At 34.1% G+C, this 24,970-nt stretch overlaps 1 protein-coding gene across 4 annotated transcripts in view; it reads right to left on the reverse strand.

The window, feature by feature from the left end:
- FSTL5 (follistatin like 5) overlaps positions 1–24,970 on the reverse strand; it is a 266,722-nt gene that overhangs the window by 100,149 nt on the left and 141,603 nt on the right. For all 4 annotated transcript variants that reach the window (XM_085058614.1, XM_085058613.1, XM_085058611.1 and 1 more), the window contains exon 6: positions 16,351–16,471. In XM_085058614.1, the coding sequence (XP_084914740.1) occupies positions 16,351–16,471 (121 nt within the window). The remainder of the gene's footprint in view (positions 1–16,350; positions 16,472–24,970) is intronic.

Consider the following 24,970-nt stretch of genomic DNA (forward strand, 5'->3'; position numbering starts at 1 on the left):
GAAAGCTGATGATTAGTGAGCATCAACTACCAACAGACTTTCTTTTCCTAACCTTCACGAATGTCTCTGTCATAACTTTGCCCTTATATTCTATATGAATGAGATGTATTTGAATTTCATGCAGGAAATATATTTCTAGGTAAACAATAATAGGGTTAAAAGGTGATGTTGAAAAAAGCCAAGAATGAAACAAACACTCCAACCTTCAGGACTAATTCAATTCTAAAAGACACCTCACATTAACATTTTATTTCAAGTATATCCATTGACTTAACCACTGACAGTACTTTTCTTTAAAATGTCTGAAAAACCTGAAGGTAGATACAAATAATAAACCATGATGACTGACTACCTTCAAACAAAGATATTTCAGTTTGAAGAATGCACAAAAGGTTTTACAATTACCAGTAAACATATGGGAGGATTACACACTACATTTTCTAAATCCTCACAGGAAACTTAATGAGGAATAAAGCCAATTATGATTCATTATAAGACCAATTGTAAATGTTTAGCACATCACTAGCACAATGTTCACCCACTCTAGGAAATTAGAAATGACAAAAAAGGAATGCCATAAAGTTGAAAATAATATTTTTCATTAAAAGAGTGGCACACGTAAGTATTCATGAATGGTGTTATATAAGAAAAGTACACGGTAATTTTTTGAACTTTGAATAAATCCATTGAAATTATGCACCCTGGGATGATGGCGAATTCAAACACAGAGACGGGTAATGAATGAATGATAATTTTATAAAAGAACTTTAAAAATACAGTGTTAACAAATTTACAGGCTGTAAAGGCAGACACACAATGTTAACGTCAGAGGATTTTCTACAGAAGTGAAAAAGCTGTATTTATTCAGCTTTGCATGGGGAACACACAGAAGAGTAGACACATGAATTTAAGCCTGAACTGGTTTCTCCTATGAAATGATGAGCAATATGGTTAATAGAACAGTCGTGAACATCATTTACTCTAGCCAGGCTTTGATTCAGTCAGTCAGAGCCCTGCTGGACCCCAGCTAGGGAGGCTTGGATGGCATGAGTGAACTGCAAGTAGCTTATCATACCTGCAGGCTCAAAGGGTCAGCATTTCACAGACTAAAGATCAGCTCTCTGCAAGTGATTTCAATACTGATTACCATTTTCATTAGGACAAAATGAGCACTCAGAAATCTTGCACCTGTTACCAAATTCACAGGATCAGGATTCAGATTTTTACAAGACTGCTCTTCAGAGGACACTTTATAAACAGAAGGAATGGGCTGACAAACTGTGGAATTCTATCAAGACAAATCAAAAGTCTTGCACTTGGGACAGAGTAAGTCCAAAGTACAGGAGTTCAGCTCACTAGAAATCAGCTTTGCAGACAAGGATTCAGGTAGACTACAACTGGAATGTGAATAAACGAGCTTGGCCAAATGCCTGCAAGAATTCCCCTCTGACATGTTCTGCAATTCAATAATTCCACCTATGAAGTACTCTGTGAAAAATCTGAATTATTAATGCTAGTGGTTAGGGTTGCAAAAGGCAAAGGTGATCCAGTCCATGCAGCCCAGATGGACTTCTGAAAAGCTTTTAACAGGATCCCTCAAGTCTTCATCAAGAGCTTTGAAGAGACAGCTACATGTTTTACAAACTCTGCCAGCATGACTTCACGTCTCAGTGTGAGTCTAGGGAGCAGTAATACTGACATCACGTAGCAGAGGCATGGGAAGTGAGCCAAAGAAAGGTTAAACTGCCAAAGTGTTCAACAGGCCTTGGTTTCCAACACAATACTGCTGTTTGGATACCATTTCATTTCTTCAAAGTACATTTTCTGTTTACTCCAGTTTCATCCAAGACTACCCAGAACTTCTGCAAATGAATCCTTTACCCTGAACATGAGGACTGTGCAATCATGTCCAGCTAAACAATTCATCTGAACTGAATGATTAGTCTGATGCATTGCACTAGTTAGGAGCTTTGATTCAAAAGCAAAGGCAATTTTTTCACTTAAAATCACACATTTGTTTACCATTAGTTTTCTCTTTTTTCTTATTCTAATTATCTATCTTGTTCACTAAACATCTTTCAGCATCAATAATAAAGGACACAAATTTTAACAGACAAAAGCTATTTTTGCACTATACTTATGATTCATTCTCTTTATCAAATGAAACAGCACACCAAAGCATATGTGCAAAGATAATTAAAATTTTATAATGCAGTAACAAAAATTCAAGTAAAGTTGAGACAAACTTCTTTTAATACCTTAATTGAAAGACTTTAATTATAAGTTATATTATAAGAAGGACAGCAATAAAAATCCATCATCTAGAACGACTGAAAGTCCTGATTACATGGATTTAAATCTCCAGAGTATACAAATCTCCAAATTTATTTAAGAAACTTGAGGGCTAAGAGCTGCCACAGCCTCTTGTCTTTCTGCAAATATCGTTAACTATTTCTGCCAGGGACTCCCCAGTTATCTGGTGTCAGCCAAGAGAAATGACCAAGGACCATGTCTTTCAGATTCAGGTTTGGAGGGTGTGGTTCTCAATTACAGACTCTTCCACATTTTTTGTTTAGCAAATTTCTTTCACTCTATCCATCACTATATTTAACTCCCTCCTTGTGTAATTTGTCTCTTCAGCAACTCTTGCCACCAGTGCTATCAGCATTTACCTACTTTCTAGTTGCTGTCAGTGAAATCACTTGAAATTGATGGTGTCTCATCAAACAACACATGACCTCAGAAAAATCTACTAGTCAAATGCCTACAGTGAGTCCACTGAGGAGTATAAAGATATCCAAAATGTCTTGTTTAGTTTGAAGAAGTCACCTTTCCTGCTGGAGATTGCTGCGCACTAAATCATGCAAACTATGAGTTGCACTCAACTTTTTTATCTAAAGTAGTTAGTTTAAAGCTAACTCAGCTATATTTAATTAACTTGCAGCATAAATACCCAGTGCCTGACTTATACATTATGCAAAACATAAACAAGTTTTGCCGTTCCTTATTTCTATGGGATCTAATAAATCACAGGGAAATGGAGGACATAATACCTCAAAAATTATCAAATGTCCTCTCTCTGCAAGCCAACAAAAATTTGCTTCAAGTTCAAAAATTCCATTGTAGAAGTTTGGTGTATTCCAAAGTACCTTAAGGTGAGTGTGATCAGGGAATGCTTTCTTATTCTGTTTTTCTGATTAACAATTGAATAGTTAAAATTAATCTTAAAACATCTGCAAATCTAAACCACCTGCTTGCAATGAAGTCAGAATTAAAAAAACCCTAACACTATATTATACACAAATATAGGCACAAAAACAAATTTTGTTATGACTTATACTTTCACTTTATATTGCAAAGTATATATGTGGCAATGACATAATAAAAATGGTATTCAGGTAAGAACAGCCAGTAATGTGCACTAGGAACAACACACAATTAAAAAGGCATCTAGTCCATTACTCATTATGATGTTTTCTGGTTTTCCTTCGAAAATAAATTTCACAGGAAATGAAGCTGGGTGTTAAATACAGCTTTCTTACCCAGAGAACATGGAAGTGTTAATTCACTAAAGTAACAGTGATAATTGGTTTTGACCTTATTTATTGTAGACTATGTTGTTGAAGTTGTCTAAGCAAAAACAGGAGTTTATGCAAAAATCAATTTCTGTATGCCTGTTGTATTTGCACATGACTAGTTCAAGTAAAACCATTTTGTCTAAATGCTAGGAGTTAGCATAAATATTTTCAAGTAATTTTACTAGTATAGATCCAAATTTAATGCTCCTGTTTATTGCAAATGCAGATGATGAACACCAATACTGCATACTTGCCATCACTTAAAATGAAACATTTAAAATGCTTCAATCAATGAAGTATTTCTGGAACTAATCAATAACGAAATGGGAATTTTAAGAGAGTTGACAGCCCTGGTAATTCGCAGTTTTATGCATGAAGCCCCCAGTTTATAAATATAATAATTTGCCAATTTTATTTATTGTGTACCTTCATTTCACTTTCAAATTTCAAGGCTTTTCTTCCAGAATGGTAATAGAATTTCTAAACATTTAAGATCTCTGGACCCGTCCTGAGTTTTCCAATAACTCAATTTTGTAAAAACCATCTCCTCATCCAGTTCTTTCAGGAGAATGTGATGACAGTATTTTAAACCAGTAATTCAGGATTAAATTAGCTGAATTTTGAATGTGGTCAGAAAGCCTAAAGCATAGCAGAACTACCATATTTCCACATAAAAAGAAGGGGTCCATGAAACTGTTATTCAATAGTTCCCTGAAATTTTCAGATTAGAGTTATGATGCAGCTCTTCACAGAAATCTTAAACATAGAAATAAGCATAAATGAGAGCAGTTTTAGTATGAAAGAGATTCTGAAAAGTCTATCAACTGCTGAAGTGTCTATTTACATTTAGAGAGGAAAAAGAAAGCAAGCAGAACTCAAGCTAGGCTGTGTTACCTGACTGTACAGAGGCTTCCAATTTTTGTTATTCACTGACTAGTTTTATTCCTCTTAAGAACAGGTGTTTGTGCAAAGGACCAAGACTTCATGTTGAGCTCAGTGACACATTCCAAGAACAAGGACTCTGCTCTCAGCTTTGCATACCTGGTATGTTTCCCCAAGATCAAAGCAGGCAGTAGGCTATGCATCTAAGAAGATCAGCACAAAGGTTAAAGGACTACCTAAAGACAGATTGGATTAAGCTGTGACTCTTAGCACTTCAGTCTTGTATAATACAGTCCTACTCACAGAATTTTCTACCCTTTCACAAACACCAGATCTTGGAATCTGTTTTCAGGTCTCTTATGTAGAAAAGTCACCCGTGGAGTTGTACCTGGACCTCTACTGAAACTCACATTGTTCAACATGATCCAGGAGAAGTGGAAAGAAAATAAATGGTATTTTTTTCTGAGACAGAATTTCTGGAGAACAATTTATCAGGTATTTTACGTAGCAAACATACAAGCTGATATGTTTAAAGACCTTACTTATGACACTGGCATGCCAAATTCAATACACTTAATTTAGTAATGAAAGTATTACATTAAGTTTTTCATGTAATTTTAAAATTTTAAAAGTGCCAAACCTTGTTTACAGAATGATAAGCTCTAAACTAGTTAGCATTGCTCAGGTATGAGATCGTTAGAGTACACGTTGCAGTTTTCTGAAAACATCTACTCAGTCCTGACAATATGACAATAAGAGGAATTATTAGGTTAAGACTGGTACTCAAACAGAAAAAAGTTCCTACGGCACTGTATAAATCCATGTTGCATGAGCAACTTCACTGCATGCTGTTTGTCCCTCCCTCTGTAAAAGAAACTGCAGTAAAACTTGAAAAGACCAGAAAAACACAAGAAGAACGACCCAAGATGTGGGAGGTTTTCCATACCGAAATTTAAGAAAATAAACCAAAACAAAAAACAAAACAAAACTGTTTCAGAGAAAAGAAATACAGAACTGTTCAGGGTTTCTTATCATACAAAAACTAAATAAACTAAATAGGAGGTGTGCACAATGAAGAAAAAAAGATAGCACTTATATCCAGGACACATTGTATTGTGGACATCTCTGGAACAGAATATTGCAGATACCACATGATCCAAAAAGTAATCAAACCTAGGAGTGAGCCATCTATCAAGAGCTACTAAAGAGAGGCAGTCTCTGAGAAAAAAAAATCATTAAAGAAGATAAAATATTTTAGAAGAATCTTATATGCTTTTGCTTCTTTAGCAATCTTCCTTAGCACTCTTAAAACAGATACTGCAATAGATGCACATTTGTTCTGACCCAGAAAAGTTAGCATGTGTATGTTATTACTCAAAGTAGACATTAACTCAACAATTCATGAGCAAGAACACAGCATTAATCCTTGTCTAGCAACAAATATTTCTTAAATAGGCTATTCAGCAAGTTTTAAAACACTACTAAAATTCCCTCCAACAAATACATCTCTTCCACATGTCTTGGTTGGGAAGAATTATATCATAATGCAGAAAGAATTTGTAAAAACAACACTTTCCAGTCATTTACTCATGCCAGAGTGGCAAAAAGATTACTTGTTGGATCCTTACCATCTTAGGCAATCAGGTTCCCAATTCTTATACTAAATAACTACATGAAGAAGGCTTATGTGGCTTTGCTCTTGTCTAGGTTTGCACTGTTTCGCATCTTTTCTTAAACGTCTTTTGACACAATATTGCACTATGTAAACCTCTGCATCACAGCCTTTGCATGACACTTTTTTTACTACAGTCAAAACTGCATTTCCATATAAATCACTTGCTAACCTATTTAAGATAAGATTTGACACTCTCTGAGTATGATCTGTTTAGAAAACCAGCTTGAGAATCTACTGACAATTTAATTCTGAATATAACACAGACACAAGGATATTTTGTGAAGCTGGTTCCTCATTTCCTTTGGTAGAAAATGTTCAGGTTTTCTTGCTGGAGGCTGGGGAGAAGACTGGGGTTTGGTGTGTGTTTGGGTTTTTTTAATATCCAACAGCATCTATAATACATTTGGAAAATTGGACAGATGTTTTTAGGCTGTAGATAGTATCACAGAATCATTCTGGTTGGAAAAGACCTATAAAATCATCATGTCCAATTTTAATCCAGCACTGATGAGTCCACATTAAACCATGTCCCTAAGTGTCACATCTACACATCTCAGATAATATTCATCCAACTAAATAAGGGCTGCAGTCACCAGAGGGCATGGAGTCAGACAATTTCATTTATTTCATATTAGAAAACTTTATTAAATATATGCAATCCGCACATACATAAATATTCCTACTGAATTCAGATCACATGTAACTCTTTCATGAATACATAAACAATTATTATATGCAATTATGAGATGTTTATTTCTGAAGATTTAGAAAGCCAGGAGTGATGAGAAGCAATTAGTCTCACAATTTACAATATCACAGACCACTAAAATAGCTTTAACTGGAGTACTTGATATTCTTTCTGCCCTAACCATAGAGCTGTCAATATTTACATGGAATTGTAACAGCTGAAATCCTGGCGTGACACGCTCCTTAACTCTATATACATACAAGTATTTTTAGCAGTGACCGTATATTAGAAGCTACTTACAAACACTTTGAGATCTGTGTTATATTAACCAGGCAAATACTTGATGATAAGAGATCAAGATTTATTGAAATAAAAGTAAAAACCAAACAAAAACCAAAAAAAACAAAAACAAAAACCAAAACCAAAAAATCCCAAAAAAACAAAAAACAAAAAAAAAGGAAACTTTTCATGTATGTCTTCAAACATAGCAAGTACTTCTATCACTGCAGGATTAAGTGGATCCTATATTCCTGGGTTAAAATAACAACATGTAAATTATATTTTCATTCAATATATAACTTCAGAAAATGAAGCTAAAGAGTAGTCAGAAATAACAATTTATCATGGAATCCTTTTATCCAAGCACTTTGTGAATTCACTAAAACAACTGGGTTTTTCGAATATGTGTACTAGCAAATGTTACGAAGTAGACTAATAAGATTAATAGATGTGTTAAAGAACAATATTCTGCCTTAAAAAAAAGAACCTTAACATATTTTTTGATGCAAATGTATGTTCAAATGCTTTTGGGATGCCAAGATAAATTTATTTTTATTTAAAATGTAATAAGTCGACAATTTTAATATTGAAAATTTATCCACATTTTCTTTGATATGTTAAAAATATTTAGATCTCAATATTTCCTTCTCTATGCACTTCAGTTGGCAAAAAATACAGAGGTACTAGGATAGTTGTAAACTGCAAAGCATACAACATAAAAAACCCCTCACACTGTGGAATCACTATATGAATGAGAAAAAAATACACCAAACTTAAAAGCTATCAGGAAATTCTACAATAAAACTTTAAATTGTCCTGTTATCTTGAGAAATTAATTTTTTAATAAAATTTCCTGAAATGAGAAAATTTTACTGGAGCCTAATCCACCATGAAAAATGAGGGGAGCTAAAAGGGTTTCTTCTCCAATATAGTTGCAAAGCAGATATTTTTGAGCCAATTTCTTCTTTCTGTACGTAATGTATTTTTGAGGGTATTCAACAAAAAAATTTTCCAGTGCAGTATAATGCACTTTTCTCTAAGGTCTAGTGAGAAAAGCTCACAAGTTTTGCAAAATTTGAATTATTATTTTTCTATTAACTTTATTTACAGAACTTTCAAAATGCTTTCATAAAACCTGGTACAGAACTGCATCTTCGGATTTTCTTTTTACAGTGGAAATGTCAGATATGATGAAGGAATCCAGATGTCTCAGGAATTACTAAAAACCTACATTTTTCTGACCACTGATATTTTAATTTTTATTTACCCAAATGTGAGAACAAAACCAAAGCAAGCAGAGTAGAAGAGTCACTAAAAAACCCCCAAACCACCACCAACAAAACCAAACAAAAACCAAAATTTAAAAAAACCAAACCAAATAAAACCCCAAAAAACAAACCCAAACAAGTTCTGAATAATATTACTTAGTAAAACTTTTCTAAAGTAAAAATTAGTGCTTGATATTTAAAAATCCTCAGTAGGCAAAAAAACTGCAAAACAATGAATCAATTACTCAAACGGCTTTTTTAATAAATAATACTTCATGAGCTATTAATATTCAGTACCATCCCAGATGAGTAACTCTACCTTGAAGTAGAGATACTTAATGTTCTTGCTTGTGGATTAGCTGCTGATTGTCTCTAATGCCCAGACATTACTCCTTATGTTCTGATAGCATTCTGTCTTTCTCCCCTCTGTCCCACACCCATTATGGAGAAAGAAAGGTTCCTTTAAAATAGTTGATAATGGACGTTAATTATAAATTATTGATTTAACTTTTCCTTGAAATTTTCTTGAAATATCTACATAAAGGTATTTGCGGATGTTGGCACATCAGTCTTGCCTAATCTTACAGGTACACTCCTCTGCAGAGATGAAAATATTCTCATAATTCACAATATTAAAAAAAAAATATGAGCAACAATATTATAACTCACCACAGATAACTGATTCCTGAGAAATAAGCAACAGATCAATTACTGAGGTACTTTACTAACCATAGCCCGGTATGGGTAATTGTTTGGTCCTTATTTTTTCCTCAACATTCTGTGTCATTTTCTATAATAAGCTCATCGAAAGACATATAAAGCTTTAATCTCTGTCATTCCAAGCCAGTAACAAATGCCATGCAGTCAATCTCCACCAATCCTCTTGCATGAAAGAAATCTACTACAACTAAGGTGTTTGTTCCAGTCCTCATCCTCTGCAATCCCATATTTCACAGTGCTATCTCTAGTAACTTACATCACCGAAGCAGGCAAAAGCTTCCAGGTAAATGCACTGATGGGATTAGAGATCAGCAGAGCTCCAGGTTCCTGAACAAAATCTCCTAGTTCCTTCAGTATATTATGTTACCCAAAGATCCTGTGAAATATTTGCTTTATTTACTCATGCAAACCCACAGTGACCTTACATTTGTTACTTGATTGCCCCAAAACATGAAAGAAAATCAGTTGGCATCAAAATGAATTCACTTAGAGGCATGGGACAAATTTCAGGCACACTACTTCAATTCATGAAACAATATTTAAAACCTTAGGTATTTCCTTGTTTCTAATGATCAGTTTAAAGCTCTGCCCACTCAATAGAAGAGGGTGCATTTTCTTCCAGCTCAGATTCCCTAGATTGAAAATCCATGTAGCACAGGTGAGAATATGAGAGACAGATTAGGCTGAGCAAAAGAAAATTACCATGAAGTCCAATAGCTCCTGCTCAGTATGAAGTTAACTGCTGTTTTCAGAGGTTAGTGGTGAAATATAACACCCCCTGGAACAATCTAATACTCTCAAGCTGTTGCTGAAAAGGAATTAATGGTAGCAGGAGACAGAATAATACCTCTTCCTACCTCAGAAAATGTTTCCTCTACTATTTGTTAACATATTTTACTATTGAAGACTCATCAATATTATAAAGCTCTGACTCAGATTACACCCTAAATACAGTATTTGGGACCTCATTTTGAAATAATTGGAAATATAAATTCTATAAGTATATTTTGAGTTAGGCTTTGTGGACTTCAAGATAACTTAAGGAATCCAGAGGGAAGTTTCATTTATTTTTGAGTAATTCAGTATAGGTTTCTTTAAAATCTAGATTTTGTTGTACGGCTGGGTTGTTTTGTTTTGTTTTGTTTTTAATTCCAGCCTATTTTGCTTCAGAAACAAAGATTCACATTTCAAAATTAATTTCTTAACATGCACCTGTAATTACCGTATTTGAGAACTTAAAATAGAAATAAAGTTATTATATGGAAAACAGTGATAGAGTGCTTTTTCAGGACTGAGAGAAGGCAATAACTAAGCATATGTGTTCACAATGAGCATTGTACTTATAGGAACTTCTGGCTGCTTTCTTTCCACATGATTCAAGACACAACAAAGCACTGATTTTGACAGTCTTTTTAGCCACTGGCCTCACAGTTTCTCCTAAAAGGTGAGCCCAAAGACAAGTTCTGTAATTTCGGACCAGATCAAAACCTACCATGATATCTGCTGTTGCTGGAGGTATATAAATCACTTCATACAAATGCCTCAGCAACAAGGAGTGCTTGAAATCCAAATCTGATATCTGTGACCTGAATGTCATTTCAAAACTGAAGGTACTTTTAAATATATACTGCATTAGCATGCACAGTAGCAATGTACAAGATCCTGGATAAGAGCTGTGCAACAGATTAGGTGTCATTAATAGTGTTGAGTGGTACCTGAAAGCACAAGTAATTCCAGTGAAACTACAAAGCGTCATAAATAGAAGGAACTATACAATTAGCTATAGATAAGTCTCACACTTTCTTGTATCTGGAGATAATTTTTACAGTCAAGCCCTCAGTGTCCACAGCTCTTCTGTGCCCCCTATTTCTGAGCATAAAACACGAAGAATAGTTCCACAATAGCAACAGAAATCAATTCTGAAAGGCATTGTTATTTTTTCCCCTCATTTTATGCACGATGTCCATTGTTACATAGAACAGTTAGTCCAATTATGTACAATAAATTTGGGATTTACATTAATTGTATTCAATCAGTTTTATTCATAAATGTCTAAATTAGTGTCATTCTTTCTACTGAAATTAAAAAGAGAAGTGCCTACATATATGTCTGCATCTGCTGAATGATCATACTGCATAATTTATTACATTTACTTGCTTGTGGTATGCCTTGAGATATTACAACCCACCATGAAGGCCACCTGAAGTACCTGCTTTGAAATTTTATGTGGTACTTGAAAGGAGGAAAACAAGAAAGATTATTTATTCTAGGAAAGAGCACTAGAAGAAAAACAAAAGGAGACAACATTTACAGCTAACACAAAATTATCTTGATACCACAGGAAACATTAACCAAAGAAAGAAAACCCTTGAAAAATACAGGAAGGACACTGGTTGATATTTAGTTCATAGAATGTATAAATAAACGGTATTCCACATCCTTATTAGCTTTTGTTTGGCTCCTTCATCTTAGGATCTTGCTTGCCCTTTCAGAAAAAGTTAAATATATCCTTCCCTGTCTAAAAAAAAAAAAAAAAGTTTGCTGATAAAAAATCCTCTATCTTGGGATTGGCTGAGGAAGGAAAGCAGAAAAGCATAATAAAACACTAAGATAGAACTGGATCACTTCTAGGATATAATTTTACATGACGTTGCCAAAGCAGTGGATGACTGAACCAGCTGATTCCTTCAGTCCCAAGCTCCCAAAACCTAGCTAGAGCTAAACTTTCTGTTTTATCTGCTTGGCTTAGCAGAAGCAATTTTTCAGGTTCCTCTCTGCCCACACTATAGATCTAAACTGTTACAGAATATAACAGACAAATAGCTAGCAGAGGGATGCTACAGCACCAAAAATTGCCCCTCATGATATGAGTGAAAACAGCCCATTCCCAGAAAACCACAGTGGTTTTGCCAATATGTAAAACCTTGCAGAAGCCACTCAGCATCTTCATCTGCTTGCAACCTTCTGTGAACCTTGGTAAACATTCAAGGGTGAGAGCACCTTTCTTTGTTACTGCCTCAGCATGCAACCTTCTGAAGCAGGGAAAGGGATTTTTTTATTCCACTGCATATTGTTATTTACATTTGGCTGTCCTGTTTATTGTGAATCCATTTTGTCAGGTAAAACAAGACCATCAAAAGCACATCACTGAATACAAGCAAGAATGCATCTATATAGATATAGAATTATGTGCATATTAATACCTTTAAAACAGCCTATGCTCCATCTTTGCCTTTAAGGTGGTTCCTTTTCTACTGCGGGAGTTAAAAATAGAATTGCTGGTATTCGTGAGGAAAGTTTCTAATTAAGTATGCCAATGAAAGAAAAAATCTTACCTGCAAATGCTAATGAAACAAGCCTGATAATTAATCCCAAAGATAGGCATTCATATTAAAATAAAATGCAATTTCCTAATTCTTTAAAAAGAAACTACTTTAAAGGAGTAGTTTATTCAACAACATAGTGAAGATGATTTTTAATCCTATCTGTGTTCAAAATCTTAGCTAAGTGTTTTTAAATACTATTTGAAATCCCAGCTGGAAAAGTGCACATTAGTAGTATGCTTGATTATTACTATCCCCTTTTTAGGCCAAGGCTGAGGACTCAAATTTCCCTTATGCCTTCTCTCAAGACTTCTCATTTTTTTCTATGCTTCATAGAGAGTGCTGAAGGACAGTTATCTTTAGAATTGAGACGTCTTTAATGTTCATCAAATTCGAATATGACTTAAAGGATATTTTGTTAACTATTGTACAATTTATATTCTACAGTGTTAGGTACAAACTGGCTTGAAAAGAACTCTTGTGGTATTGCCATGTATAAAAACTGTGGTGCTGTGTCTTCTATTGCTCCTGCTCAACAGCCACCACCTTGTCTTCACATTTCTGTGCTCATATGACTCTGATTTATGTCACGGTAATAAAAAGAAAAAAAACAAACAACTCCTTTGAATTCTCCGTGGAAGCTTTGACTAGGATCGATTTCTCCATCATTGCAAAACCAAATTTTCTTCACTGCCATTCTGAGTGAATAAAATTTGGTAACACATATTCCAGCACCTGGACAAACTTCAGTGAGGAGAACTTGACATTTCCCAGATCCACCCCTCCACTACAATTAGGGATAGAGGCAATTCCACTGGCAATAGCAGGTATTAAATTAAGGTTAGGTTCCATATGTACATTGAAACGGTGGATATGAAGGAATGAAAAACGAATGAATAACACACTGTCAAGTTCAATTGGTGGGATTGTGCAAGAGACCAAAAATTCTAGAAGCACTTTGTTATTTAAATTAATGACTATGTCTTTTAAATGTCTCTAAACAAATAACACCAAAATATTTTAGAAGACAATCCCCTGCAAACACCATTACTCAGTTGTAATCTTTCACTCATAATATAGTTCTGAAAATAATTTGAAAAAAAGCTCCTCTATTTTTTTTCTATTTGTTCTACATGTTGGAAAGTGTCTGAGGTGGTGAAAAATAATCTTTTCCATATTGTAAAATAGGATAATTTCACAATTATAATATAAAATTACGATAAAACATAATTGTCAATCATTACAATGTAATAAAATAGAATGCAAACTTGAAAATATTAAGTACTTAAAGAAGTAAAAATAGGAAAATAAAAGAGGTTTATTTCTTTTTGGAATAAATATTTTCAACATTCCTATGTCACTTTATTGAAGAAAATTTAAATATTTAATTATTTAATTATTTAATTATTGTGTAGGCAGATGCTTAACTGAGGAGATGTTTCTTTGGGGAATAGTGTGTGGAAGATGTGTTGTGAGTGCATGTCGTGTATATTTCCATACATGGATCTGGTTCCCTGTCCATATTAATTCTTTGTATCCTGGTAAATCCAGACCTGCCACTACTAGTAACATCTCACCAGCTTTGCTGTAGGCAAACAACACAGGCCTCTGGACTGGGGCTGTCATGTTTGCTTTACCTTGGGCTGGTGTGACTTGTGGAGAGCTTGGTTTCAGCCTTGGGTCAACTTGTTTAGCCATAAGAACAGCAGTCAAATGACCAGGTGCCTCATTCAATTTGTTTAGGTTTTGGTTACCTTCAGATACTTCTATAGCACTACACTGTTTTTGTTAATGCTAGTGAGATAGGTCAAACTGACTGAATTCAAACTCTCTCAAGACAAAATGGAATTAAAGTTATTCAAATTTTTTTCAAGAGTATTTATTTTACCTTCATTACAAAGACTAATGTTATGTCACACACCTTTGGCTTTCTGGGCACACAAAGTACAATGAGGTAGCAGCTGGTTTTAGGTTTTATTTTTCAATATGTAATGAATACATATAAATTTTGTTAATGACATGGAAGAATGAAGATTTCTCTAGAAATCATCTCCCAAAATAGCCTTGTAGTTTTAAACAGGATCTTGTCCACTATTGCATTGCAACAAAGAATCCTAAGAGATCCCTAACCTTGTATAATCTAATGTTTTCATTATCAGTCATACCAAGGCAATGCTTAACATAGCATATGGAAATTATTTTCATAATTCAGAAGTCCATTAAAAATATATAGCAAAAAGCTATTCTTACATCTGGAGTTTTACAACTGTACAAAACAGTACCTCAGAGACACATCTAAGTCTTATTTGCAAGAACAATGTTATGCTTCTATTAATACAATGTTTGCAAAAAGCATGCTAATATGTTAAAGGCTTCTCCATCTATTTCCACATCTATGTACATTAATCAAGATCTAGAAGAACAACATCTAGCCATATAATCACAGCCACTACATGTGTTCCTATAGATGCTATATAATTGTGCCCATTTTTTTAAGTCTGACTTGTATCACAGCCTTTAAAAAGAAATCAAGGTATTTCCTAGTAGTTTGCTGCTGCAGGTGAATTAATTTATCTCACCATCACAATGCCCTAATATCTCCTGTTTTCTTCCCCTGCCTTATTTCCTGACTGTGCTTACATTTCTTTTGCATGAGTTATGGTCTGACCCTTCACTTAATCAATTCAGGTCACACAACAGGATTGGGGTGGGATGTGGAGGGTGAATATTTTTCTGCTTAGTAAGTGACTCAGAGGAGAGACTCTGACTGTTAGGACACTGCAAGAAAGGCAGTCAGATAACCTCAGGAAGCAGGATCAAGTTATTTTTAGGAGCAGTAAGTAATTCGTTCAGCTAAGCTGCATCACAAAATCACACTTTCTGAAAGACTTTCAGAGAAATAAAAAACTAATTCAATCGTCAAAACTAAGCAACTATCAGGCAGTCTGTCTTGATTTTTCATTTCATGTTTATTCTTCTAACTTTCCATGCACGTATTTTTTTCTATTATCAATTTAAAAATTTTTAGTTTAAAACTTTTTTTATCCTTTTTATTTGATATCACCTGAAGTGACTGAGTGCTCATCACCCCAAAGATAAAGTACTAGAAGACTAAAATAACAAGCTGTAACTACTCAAAATGAAGAAGCGTTAACAGACTAGTCAATATATAATAAGTAATTATAAAAAGAATTTAGGGGAAACTTGATCTTCTATGCTGCCAGGTTGCTGCGTTTGGAGCAGCAGCTTTTAAACCAAAGTCAGATTTTAAGATTTAATCTTAAATTTGTGGTAGATAAGAGTGAAAAATCATCAATTCTTATCTGAATATAACAAAATATAGGGATATTACATTTAACATTCTGTATAAAAGCTCTTAACACCTTTCTTCTTTCTGCTAACCCAGTGGTTTGCTCAAGATGTTTGTTTGTACTATACACATTTGTCCCAGGACTCCTTTGGCATCCAGAGAACAAATACCTTGCAAAACTCCACCATGAATCTTTATCTCCTCCCAAGTCCTGTGAAGCCATAAGGCACCTAACAGAAGTGGTAAATTTGTTGCTGGGTTTATCAAGAATGGCCTGATCAGCATTCCTAAATACAGGATGTGGGAAGATATTTCGGTTCCATTGACTATGTCTTGACCACACTACTTGCTGCTTGCGCACAGCATAGACTGATCAATGAGTGTTGGCATCAAGAAAGATTATCCAAGAATTCTCCATTACCAAAATCCCTCATAAATCTAGAAGCTACTGGGCATCATTGATTTCTGCTAAAAATTTTTCTGCTATATCATGACCATTAAATTGCACTAATTTAAACACAGCATCCAGATGTTTCAAGATTCAAAATTAAACCCCGCCATTTAGGAAAACAAAGCAAGAAAGAGAAAATAAGACTGAAAGAAGAGCAAGCTAGTCTTGGTACTTACGGAAAGCTCTGTAGAACTCTTCTAGAGCTAGGTGCTTGTCACTGTTATAATCATCGTATTTCAGCAAATCGAACACAGAGCAGTCAGACAGCTCCTTGCCAAGCTCGTCCCGTTTTATTACCTGACAAGAAAATTATAACCATGAAATTACATTTGAGCTCTTAGAGTTCTCTGGTATAATTAATTGTTTCTAATAATCATTTAATAGATCATTTTAAGGTTGCTGTGGGGCAATGAACTGCAACTGTGTAAAGCCAGGGATTTCCAGTTACTTTGTAATTATTTATTACAGTTTTAGAAGTTAATACCTTTAGGACAGACTCTCAGAAATTACCCAAAAGCTTTTAGAATGTACAGAATATATATAATGGAGATAGACTGAAGCACTGTGAAGATATTGGGGATTTTAAAGTTGATTTTACTTTATATGTACAGGAATGGTGATTAAGAAGCATCCAAATATACCTAAAATAATAACTTCCCAAGTACAAATGGCATAATGTCTCTTTCCTCTGATTCCTAACCACGGAAAACAAATGCAGACACTTTCAAAAATAACTAGAAACTCTTACTACCCCACTAATTGTATCAACTTCTTACAGGCTTTTGATAAGCCTATTACCTTACCAAAGACCTGTTATATAAGTAGCTGACCTGCAAAGGCTCCTGTTTCTCAGTGGGAACACGTACAGTTTGTAAATAGATCATAATTAATAGCTATTAATTTTAACTCCTATGACCTTACTCCAGAGAAATGTTCTTTAATATATGCACAATTTAAGGTCTCTGCATGTTGTAGACATCTACTTAGATTCCAGCCAAGGAATTTTTAAGATGCTGAGAGTGATCCAGAAATGTCACATACATGGGGAATGTATTAGAAGCACCATCATATAACTGAAAGAGCCAAAACTAATACAACTCTTTGTTATAATATTGCACAGTTTACAGTTTTGTATGAGGCACAGAAAAAAGGAAAATAATTATAGTTAATTCCTAGGTGAAAAAACTACTCTTCCAACCCTCTATAAGTCTCACACAATAATTGCAAAATCATTATATTTGTATTAATGGAGGATATCTCATGAAAAACAAAGGATTCAGAGGCTTTTGTGTTTCAGTTTCTCTGCAAAGGAATTCATTCAGTTACTATTCATGTAAACACAAAATACCTAAAAGAATAACAGGAAATTAAAGGAGCTTTAAAGGAAAAAGAAAAGACACAAGCATTTTATGCTACCAGAAGTCATCTCCTACGTAATAATAAAGAAGCATTATAAAGGATAATCACCTTGTTAGTACATTAGAGAGTATGAAAACCATTTACAAAGATAAGAAAAATCACTACAAAACCACCTTTTGCTATTACCAATTAAAAATACATATTATGCTACCTGAATATTAGTGCTAACTATTCTCATACTTTAAAAGCCTTTTTATTGCATTCACATTAAACTGAATTAAGAAAAAATGAAATTGTGTAGATCTTGCAGCTGGTACATAAATGACAAAAATGTAGTCTGGGAAAAATTAGTAACACTAAAACCATTACAGTTATATAAGAAGCACTAAATATGTAACGGTGTGTATTGAAAACTTTGGCAGTCACTGAGATTTTAAGGCCATGAAATGTCCTTAAAATCATAGCTGGTTCATGGAAAATGAACATTTAGTATGAACAGCACTGTTCCTGTCATTGCCTCATTGTTTTAAATGCTTGCTTTCACTATCTTCAATTGTACAAATAAGGATGGAACTTTACATTTAAGGTTCAAGGAAACCTTTTTTAAATCCCAAAAACAGCTGCCTTTATAGTAACACATTTTAAATTTCAAATTAGTGTTCTTAGCTTCTATTTTTTGAACTAAAATGCTTTATCTGTTTTGTTGCTTTTCATTTATAATTGGTCAATTTCATTTTTAAAGTCATAATTATAAAAATATTAGAATGATTGTTCTATTTCCAATAATGATACTACAGATAGGTACATTTTATCATCCTGGCAATTATTTAATTTTTGTCCTCAGTAAACCCAGCATTTTGATTACAGATATAAGGTTCAATGTTTGTTTTTGTACAGACATCTTTATGCTGGTGATACACTTTGGAATTCCTTGGAAAATACACTCACTGTTGATAAACGTCCCAAACATGTCTGTGAGGCTAGATTTCAGAAGGTACAAAAGTGATTTCACATGATGATTAATATTAATTATCTGTGATTTCCTGCTAAAAGAGCTATTCCAATCTGAATTCCCTTGTGCAGGACCTAGCCATCTCACAACTTTCCAATGTGATCTGCAGATCAGATTAATTCTGTGACCAGAAATAAAATTAACCTTTATGGACCTTTCGGGTTGTTGGTCGTCTTTTCCTTTTGAAGGGGCATGAGAATAATATTCTGTCACATGAGATATGACTCAGAACCAGGTACAACTTGGGGGGTGGGGGTCTGGATTTTGGAAAATTACCTGTTTCTGCAGCAGCCTGACGTGCAGATCAACTGTGATATGAAGTTACAAGCTATATGAGATTCCAGGAAAGCCAATATGACTGTCTGACAAATTAAGGTTGCACACTTACTTATAGAAGTTTTGCAAGACATTACTTTATTTAAAAGTGGAGGATAAATAGAATAAAATTCCATGTGCATGATACACCGTCATGTAATTACACTTGTGTTTCACAGATCCAACAATGTGACTAAAATTTTAAGTACTATTAATCTCTGTCCATGGAGAAGAGTAAAATTCAAGGAAACTGTTTCTTAAATCAATTATTTAAACAAAGACTGTCCACCCCTTGGTTAAAATAAACAGTGATTTGTTAGGGAGGCAGAAGAAAAACTGGCAAAATTTTTAGCAGGTCACATGCTAGAAACAAAATTCTTACTATAAAGGTTAAAGCCTGATTAAGAGTGTCTGCACAAGTTTATGATTGTGCCATCCAAGTTGAGCCTTGATGATTTGATTTCAAACTTTTAAGCTGAAAATTCATACCAGAGAAGGTTCACAACTATTATGCCCACAATTTTTAGTATGAATTTGCATAAAAACAGTAAAGCATTTACTTTCCATATTATAAACTGGCAAAAGGCAAAATATACAGCAAAACTGTTCCTGCTTCATTGTGACGCCCCATAAATACTGAGAAATTACAAACTCACCGACACTTTTAAATATGTATTTTCCAAAATATTAAACTTATCCATTAGAATTTAATACTCTTTGAAACATGGAGGAAGGATTTGGAAAAGATTACATTTCTAAAAGATACAGCACACAATTGTCTATTTCCTATGAAACGCCATAGCGTTACCTCAGTTCAAAGCCTCTCAGAAATTTAGTCAGTACAGTTCCAAATTTTAAAAGACTGGGAAAGGTAATCTGATTATAAATGACAAACTGCACATCAGAATAGATTATTTCATTCATTTTAATCTGATTTCTGACAGTCAAAGCGGAAAATCTGCAGACATTATGAAACTAATCAAAAATAACATAACACATCCTTTATTAGTCCACCTCACTGGAAGTGTTATCGGTCAGGTTTTTTGCTTACCTGTGATTAATGGTCTTTATGTACCTCCCCAAGGTAAATGCTACATAAACACAACTACAAACAAAACCTTCCTTTAAAACTTATATGCTCATTCAGTTAATGTTTGTTCATCTTTTGTAAAAGCAAGTAGCTCATCACAACAGTGCCACTCAGTGCTTGATAAAACACCAACTACATCAAACACCAAACACTGTGAGAACTGTGCTCCAAATGAAATCTGACTGCATAAGGGGGTTTCAATTACTTGTTCCACCATCTTCCACAGCAGTATAACTTTTTATAAATTGAAAGAATTGATTACGTATGAAACCAAATTGATAATAAAGGTTGGTAAATTGTTCCTTGCTTTAAGTTCCCTTAACCTAGTTAAATCAATATCCTTATAATTTACCAGCAAGTTCAGTAGGACAGCAACACCATCCTCATTTGGTGTCTATGGCAGAGTGATACCTTTGATATATGTGAGTCAAGATACAGGATTTGTGCATCACAGAATGACAGAGATCCCTGAGCAAATGGATTGGATAGCTGAACTGCTAAACCCCCATGAAGTGGCCCATAAAGGCATGTACTCAATTTCATTTAAAGGTAATATCTCAATATGACCCCAAACTAATCCTGTTACATAGCTCAGATGTGATATTTCTTTCTGCAAACTACTCCAAGCAGAGACGCATTTCCCTGCCTTCCCATTTCTGCCCTTAGCAGCAGAAAGACCTAATCTGACTCAGAAGATGTAAATGTGTCCTTAGGTGTTTATAAATATAATGCTAGAGATGGCTAGCTCGCAGGATAAGACCAGAATATGTATTAGGGCCACACAGACGGTCTGGGTAAAACTCTGCACCTCAGAACTAAATTCAGAACCACCAGCACATTGAGCCTGTGGATTTGGACTTTACCAAGATAAAACTGAGTGCAAACAAAATCCTGCACCATTATACTTTGTGTCCACTTCCAATTAGCACCAGTCCTTGAACCTACTCAAGAAATTAAGACTGCTCTTGCTTTCTTCACAGCCTGCAAGAATATAATGGGAAATGCTTCTACTTGATAAAAGCAAAGGCACCTAAGATCAAGATGTTAGAGTTTGTATGATGATCACAGTTTTTGTAAGCTTTATCTCACTATTAATCCTTAAAAGAGTCTTCATTTCCCCCAATCTTAGCGTTTCATGTAGGATTCTTATTTTTATTTTTAACCTGGAATTGAATATAGCACATATTTAGTTTTTCTTTGATCAGTGATAGTAAAAATAGATAATGCAACCTAAATAATAAGAAATCCCTAATTAATGTCAGAAAATACATAGAACTATAACTCAACATGCAAAATATTATTCTGCCTATGCAACATGCAGGGAAAACCGAAGTTGATTAAAAACACAATGGGTAGATAGACTCCTTATTCCTTCTCTGAGTTGTAAGTCCTCCAAATAACAATAACACCACTGATTAGATGGAAAATCAGAAGTCATGAAGGTAAAAATTTGAATGTAAAGGTCTAATCAAGTATTTTGATCAGTTTAAGAAATGAAGTCTGACAGAGAGATGACATTTATATAAGATGTATCTCTGTAAACAAGTCCCATGAAGTACTGGTTGGCATAAAGTGCACCAGTATTATCATTAATACAGAAACAAAACCAAAATAACTTTGGGGTATTTTTGTTGCAGAAATAAGGATGAGTTTTTATAAAAATTTAATGTATTTTCATTTGTCCTATGTTAACCATGTAAATAAAAGAAATATATTCAGGCATTTGAAATTACAAATACTTGTTCATAAAGAAGGATGTTAAGTTCTTTCTTTGACTCTAAAAACTGATCATTAAAAGGACGGAAAGGAAGAGGAGAATTCATTATTTTTATATATTCAGCTTGCTTTCAGGCTATGTCACTTCCCTTTTCTGTAAAATTTCACTTTCTTAGTTCACTAGTGTAAGGAACAAATAGAAAAATAGCATCTCCAAGTCAAATCGGGATTAGTTTATTTCACTTCACTCACTTCTTCCTTCAAAAAGGAACTTGAATTTCGTTGTTTAGCAATATGAAACATTTTTAAAGCTTATGCATCTTTCACTGATGGCAACCAGAAAAGGCTTACTGTTCATAAAACTGCAGTTCCACCATAGTGGAATAACTGCAATTATAACTGGAAAAACACATTTTATTCCCATGTCTGCCCATAATGCTTCTGCTCTTTTCTCTCTTCTATATAGCAAAAACAATATAGAGTAATCAAGAAGTCTACTGTGATAGAAACAGTTTAAATTTTTATTTAATTCTGGTTTGGTTTTGCATAAAATAAAATAAACAAATAAGTCTGTTAACAACTGAAGATTCATAGCTAACCAGAAGATTCAATTATCTTCCATTATTTTTGATTCATTTAAAATGTTTCAAAGTGCTTTAAAAACAAATCAAACCCTTCAAGGAACCACCTCACCTTAGTAGAAACCTTGCAGATATGCTGATCAGAGGTGATATGATGAAAATCCTGCCTATTTCATAGCTCACGCTTTTGGAAAGATAGATACTCTCTCTGATTAATACCTACTTCTCAAAAAAGTGGTCTAAAAGGTTAAATTATTACTTCCTTTCAAAATCAAGCCACACCTCACTTGCCAATATAGGATTTTGAAACTGAAACAATAAATGAGTCAGAGTCAGCAAATAAAGCAGTCAAGGCAGAGAAGAATTTATCCATTTAGTTTGCATGGAGCTACATAATCCTACTGTTTTCCTGTTACATTTACACAGTGTATTGGAGTCAATATTCTTTTTTAGCTGCAATGCTGCATTGGACTACAAAGCCATGAAAAATATTATGCCCAGATGCTAGAATTGTTCAAACAGTAGAAAAAAAAAGTCTGCCAATTTTAAATTTACTATCATACTTGAAGTATCAAAAAAAAAACCCAAAACAACAAAAACTTGACAAAACCAAAAAAAAAAATAGTAACAAACAAACATTTCTTACTATTTGAAACAGATTTTTTTTCATAAAAACACTACTTTTGTTTTGTTCTGGGAGAAGAATATTTGTTTCTCTTGCATCAAGATGCAATTTCAATAACCTTATGACTTTTGATCCAAAATACATCAATAAAATTGGAGTGTTGCTGTCACCATTTCCAATCTCCAACTGATTCATTTCAATTTTACATTAGGTAGAATGACTATATGGACACCTATGAGATAATAAATGCAATCCAAAAGCCTGATTGCACAGCAAGATTGAAGAGATGCAAAATTTAAGACGCACTATAAACTGAATATTCAATATTCGCATGAACATAAATATACTTCAGGAGTCCTTGTTTTCTACAAGTATGTTGCTTTTCATATCCCCTTAATATGATTATATTTAAAATGCAGACAGGAGCCATTATTTATGACAACTGCAGATTTCGAAATTTTGACTGTGAGCACCACTGAGAAAAATTCTCCTAACCCTGAGAACATTTTCTAGGAGTTCAGTAATGTCTCCCTGTGGATGGTTGACCCTGGCTGGATACCATGTGCCCACCAAAGCTGCTTTGTACTATTCAGCTGGCCAGGGGAGAAAAAATGTAATGAAAGGCTCATGGGCCAAAATAAAGTCAGGGAGAGATGTCTCACCAATTACCATCATGGGCAAAACAGACTCAACTTGGGGGAAAAATTAATTGAATTCATTACCAATCAGGCAAGAGTAAGATAAATGAGAAATGAAACCAAATACTAAAAACACCTTTCCTCCAAGGGGCTTAACTTCACTTACAATATTATCTACATTCTCCCTCCCCAGCAGAGCAGGGGGACAGGGAATGGGGGCTGCAGTCAGTTCATCACATGTTCTCTTTGCTACTCCTTCCTCCTCAGAGGGAGAACTCCTCTCACTCTTCCCCTCCTACAGGAGACAGTCCTCCATGAACTGCTCCAACATGAGTCCTTCCCATGGGATGCAGTTCTTCATGAACTTCTCCAGCGTCGGTCCCTCCCTGCATTAATTGTGTCTCTGCTCGAAATATATACTAACAATGAATTTACTTTATCTTCATCTGTAGATTGAACAAATTGATGTTTCTGCAATGAATTTTAGCAAAACCAAAAAGCACATGTTTGTTTGAGGTTTAGGGCTGTTTGACTTGTTTCCATACTTGTGAAAGAGCACTACTTTACAGTTGTCATTAAAAATTCCTCTTTATAGGAAAAAAAAGCATGTGGGGAAAAGTATGAAAACACAATAATGGAAGAATTTTTTAGTATTTTAAAACCATGACACAAAAAAAGAGGAAAAGTATACATGTAGCAACTGAATAGAAGATAATTAAATATAGTTTGCAAATCTATATATGTGATTTGTGTGTTATCTATTCGTACAGTATATTAATATAAAAAGTATTATTTGTAAGATATATACAGGTACCAAAGTCCCTTGAAAGCTGAAGTTCTGAAAGACCCTAAAAAGCATCAGGAAAACCCAATCTTACAGAAGTATAGATTTTTTTTTAAATTAGTCTTTTGAAATAGCTTATTAGTATTTGATGTGATATCTATACTTACAATCACCCTCTGCTCCTTGAAATTGCCACTTAAATTTTAAAGGTTAGCTGTATAGAAATGATAACTCCAGCCTATTTCTTAATACTGCCATACAACTTAAAACATAGGATAATTATCAACAGTCACATCTAAAAATCCTAATATATGCTTATACTTTTAATTGGCTGGCTAGTATCAGACCCATTAATATAGTTTAGCAATTATTATATTTCTCAAAGACAGACCTCTAGTAAATCAAAGTACATTTGCCCCATCAACACTCTTTAATAGAACCAATCCTTTAAGGTAGATTAAAGCTAGTGTTGTTATGCCTACTAGAGCAGTAATCACTGGTTTAGATCTGTAATTAGTTAAAATTTGTAATTTAGAGACTACCATGAACTCTCTTTGCAAAACTTCTTCTGTACTTCTCTAGCCCCAACTATGATAAAGCAATAATACTTCTTTAGTATTACAGAAGCTATTTACCTCATTATTTTAATTGTTTTCAACTTCTACAATGTGTCTAT

Source organism: Lichenostomus cassidix, chromosome 4, assembly GCF_008360975.1.
Source record: "Lichenostomus cassidix isolate B80296 chromosome 4, HeHo_3.0, whole genome shotgun sequence".
Lineage (NCBI taxonomy): Eukaryota > Metazoa > Chordata > Aves > Passeriformes > Meliphagidae > Lichenostomus > Lichenostomus cassidix.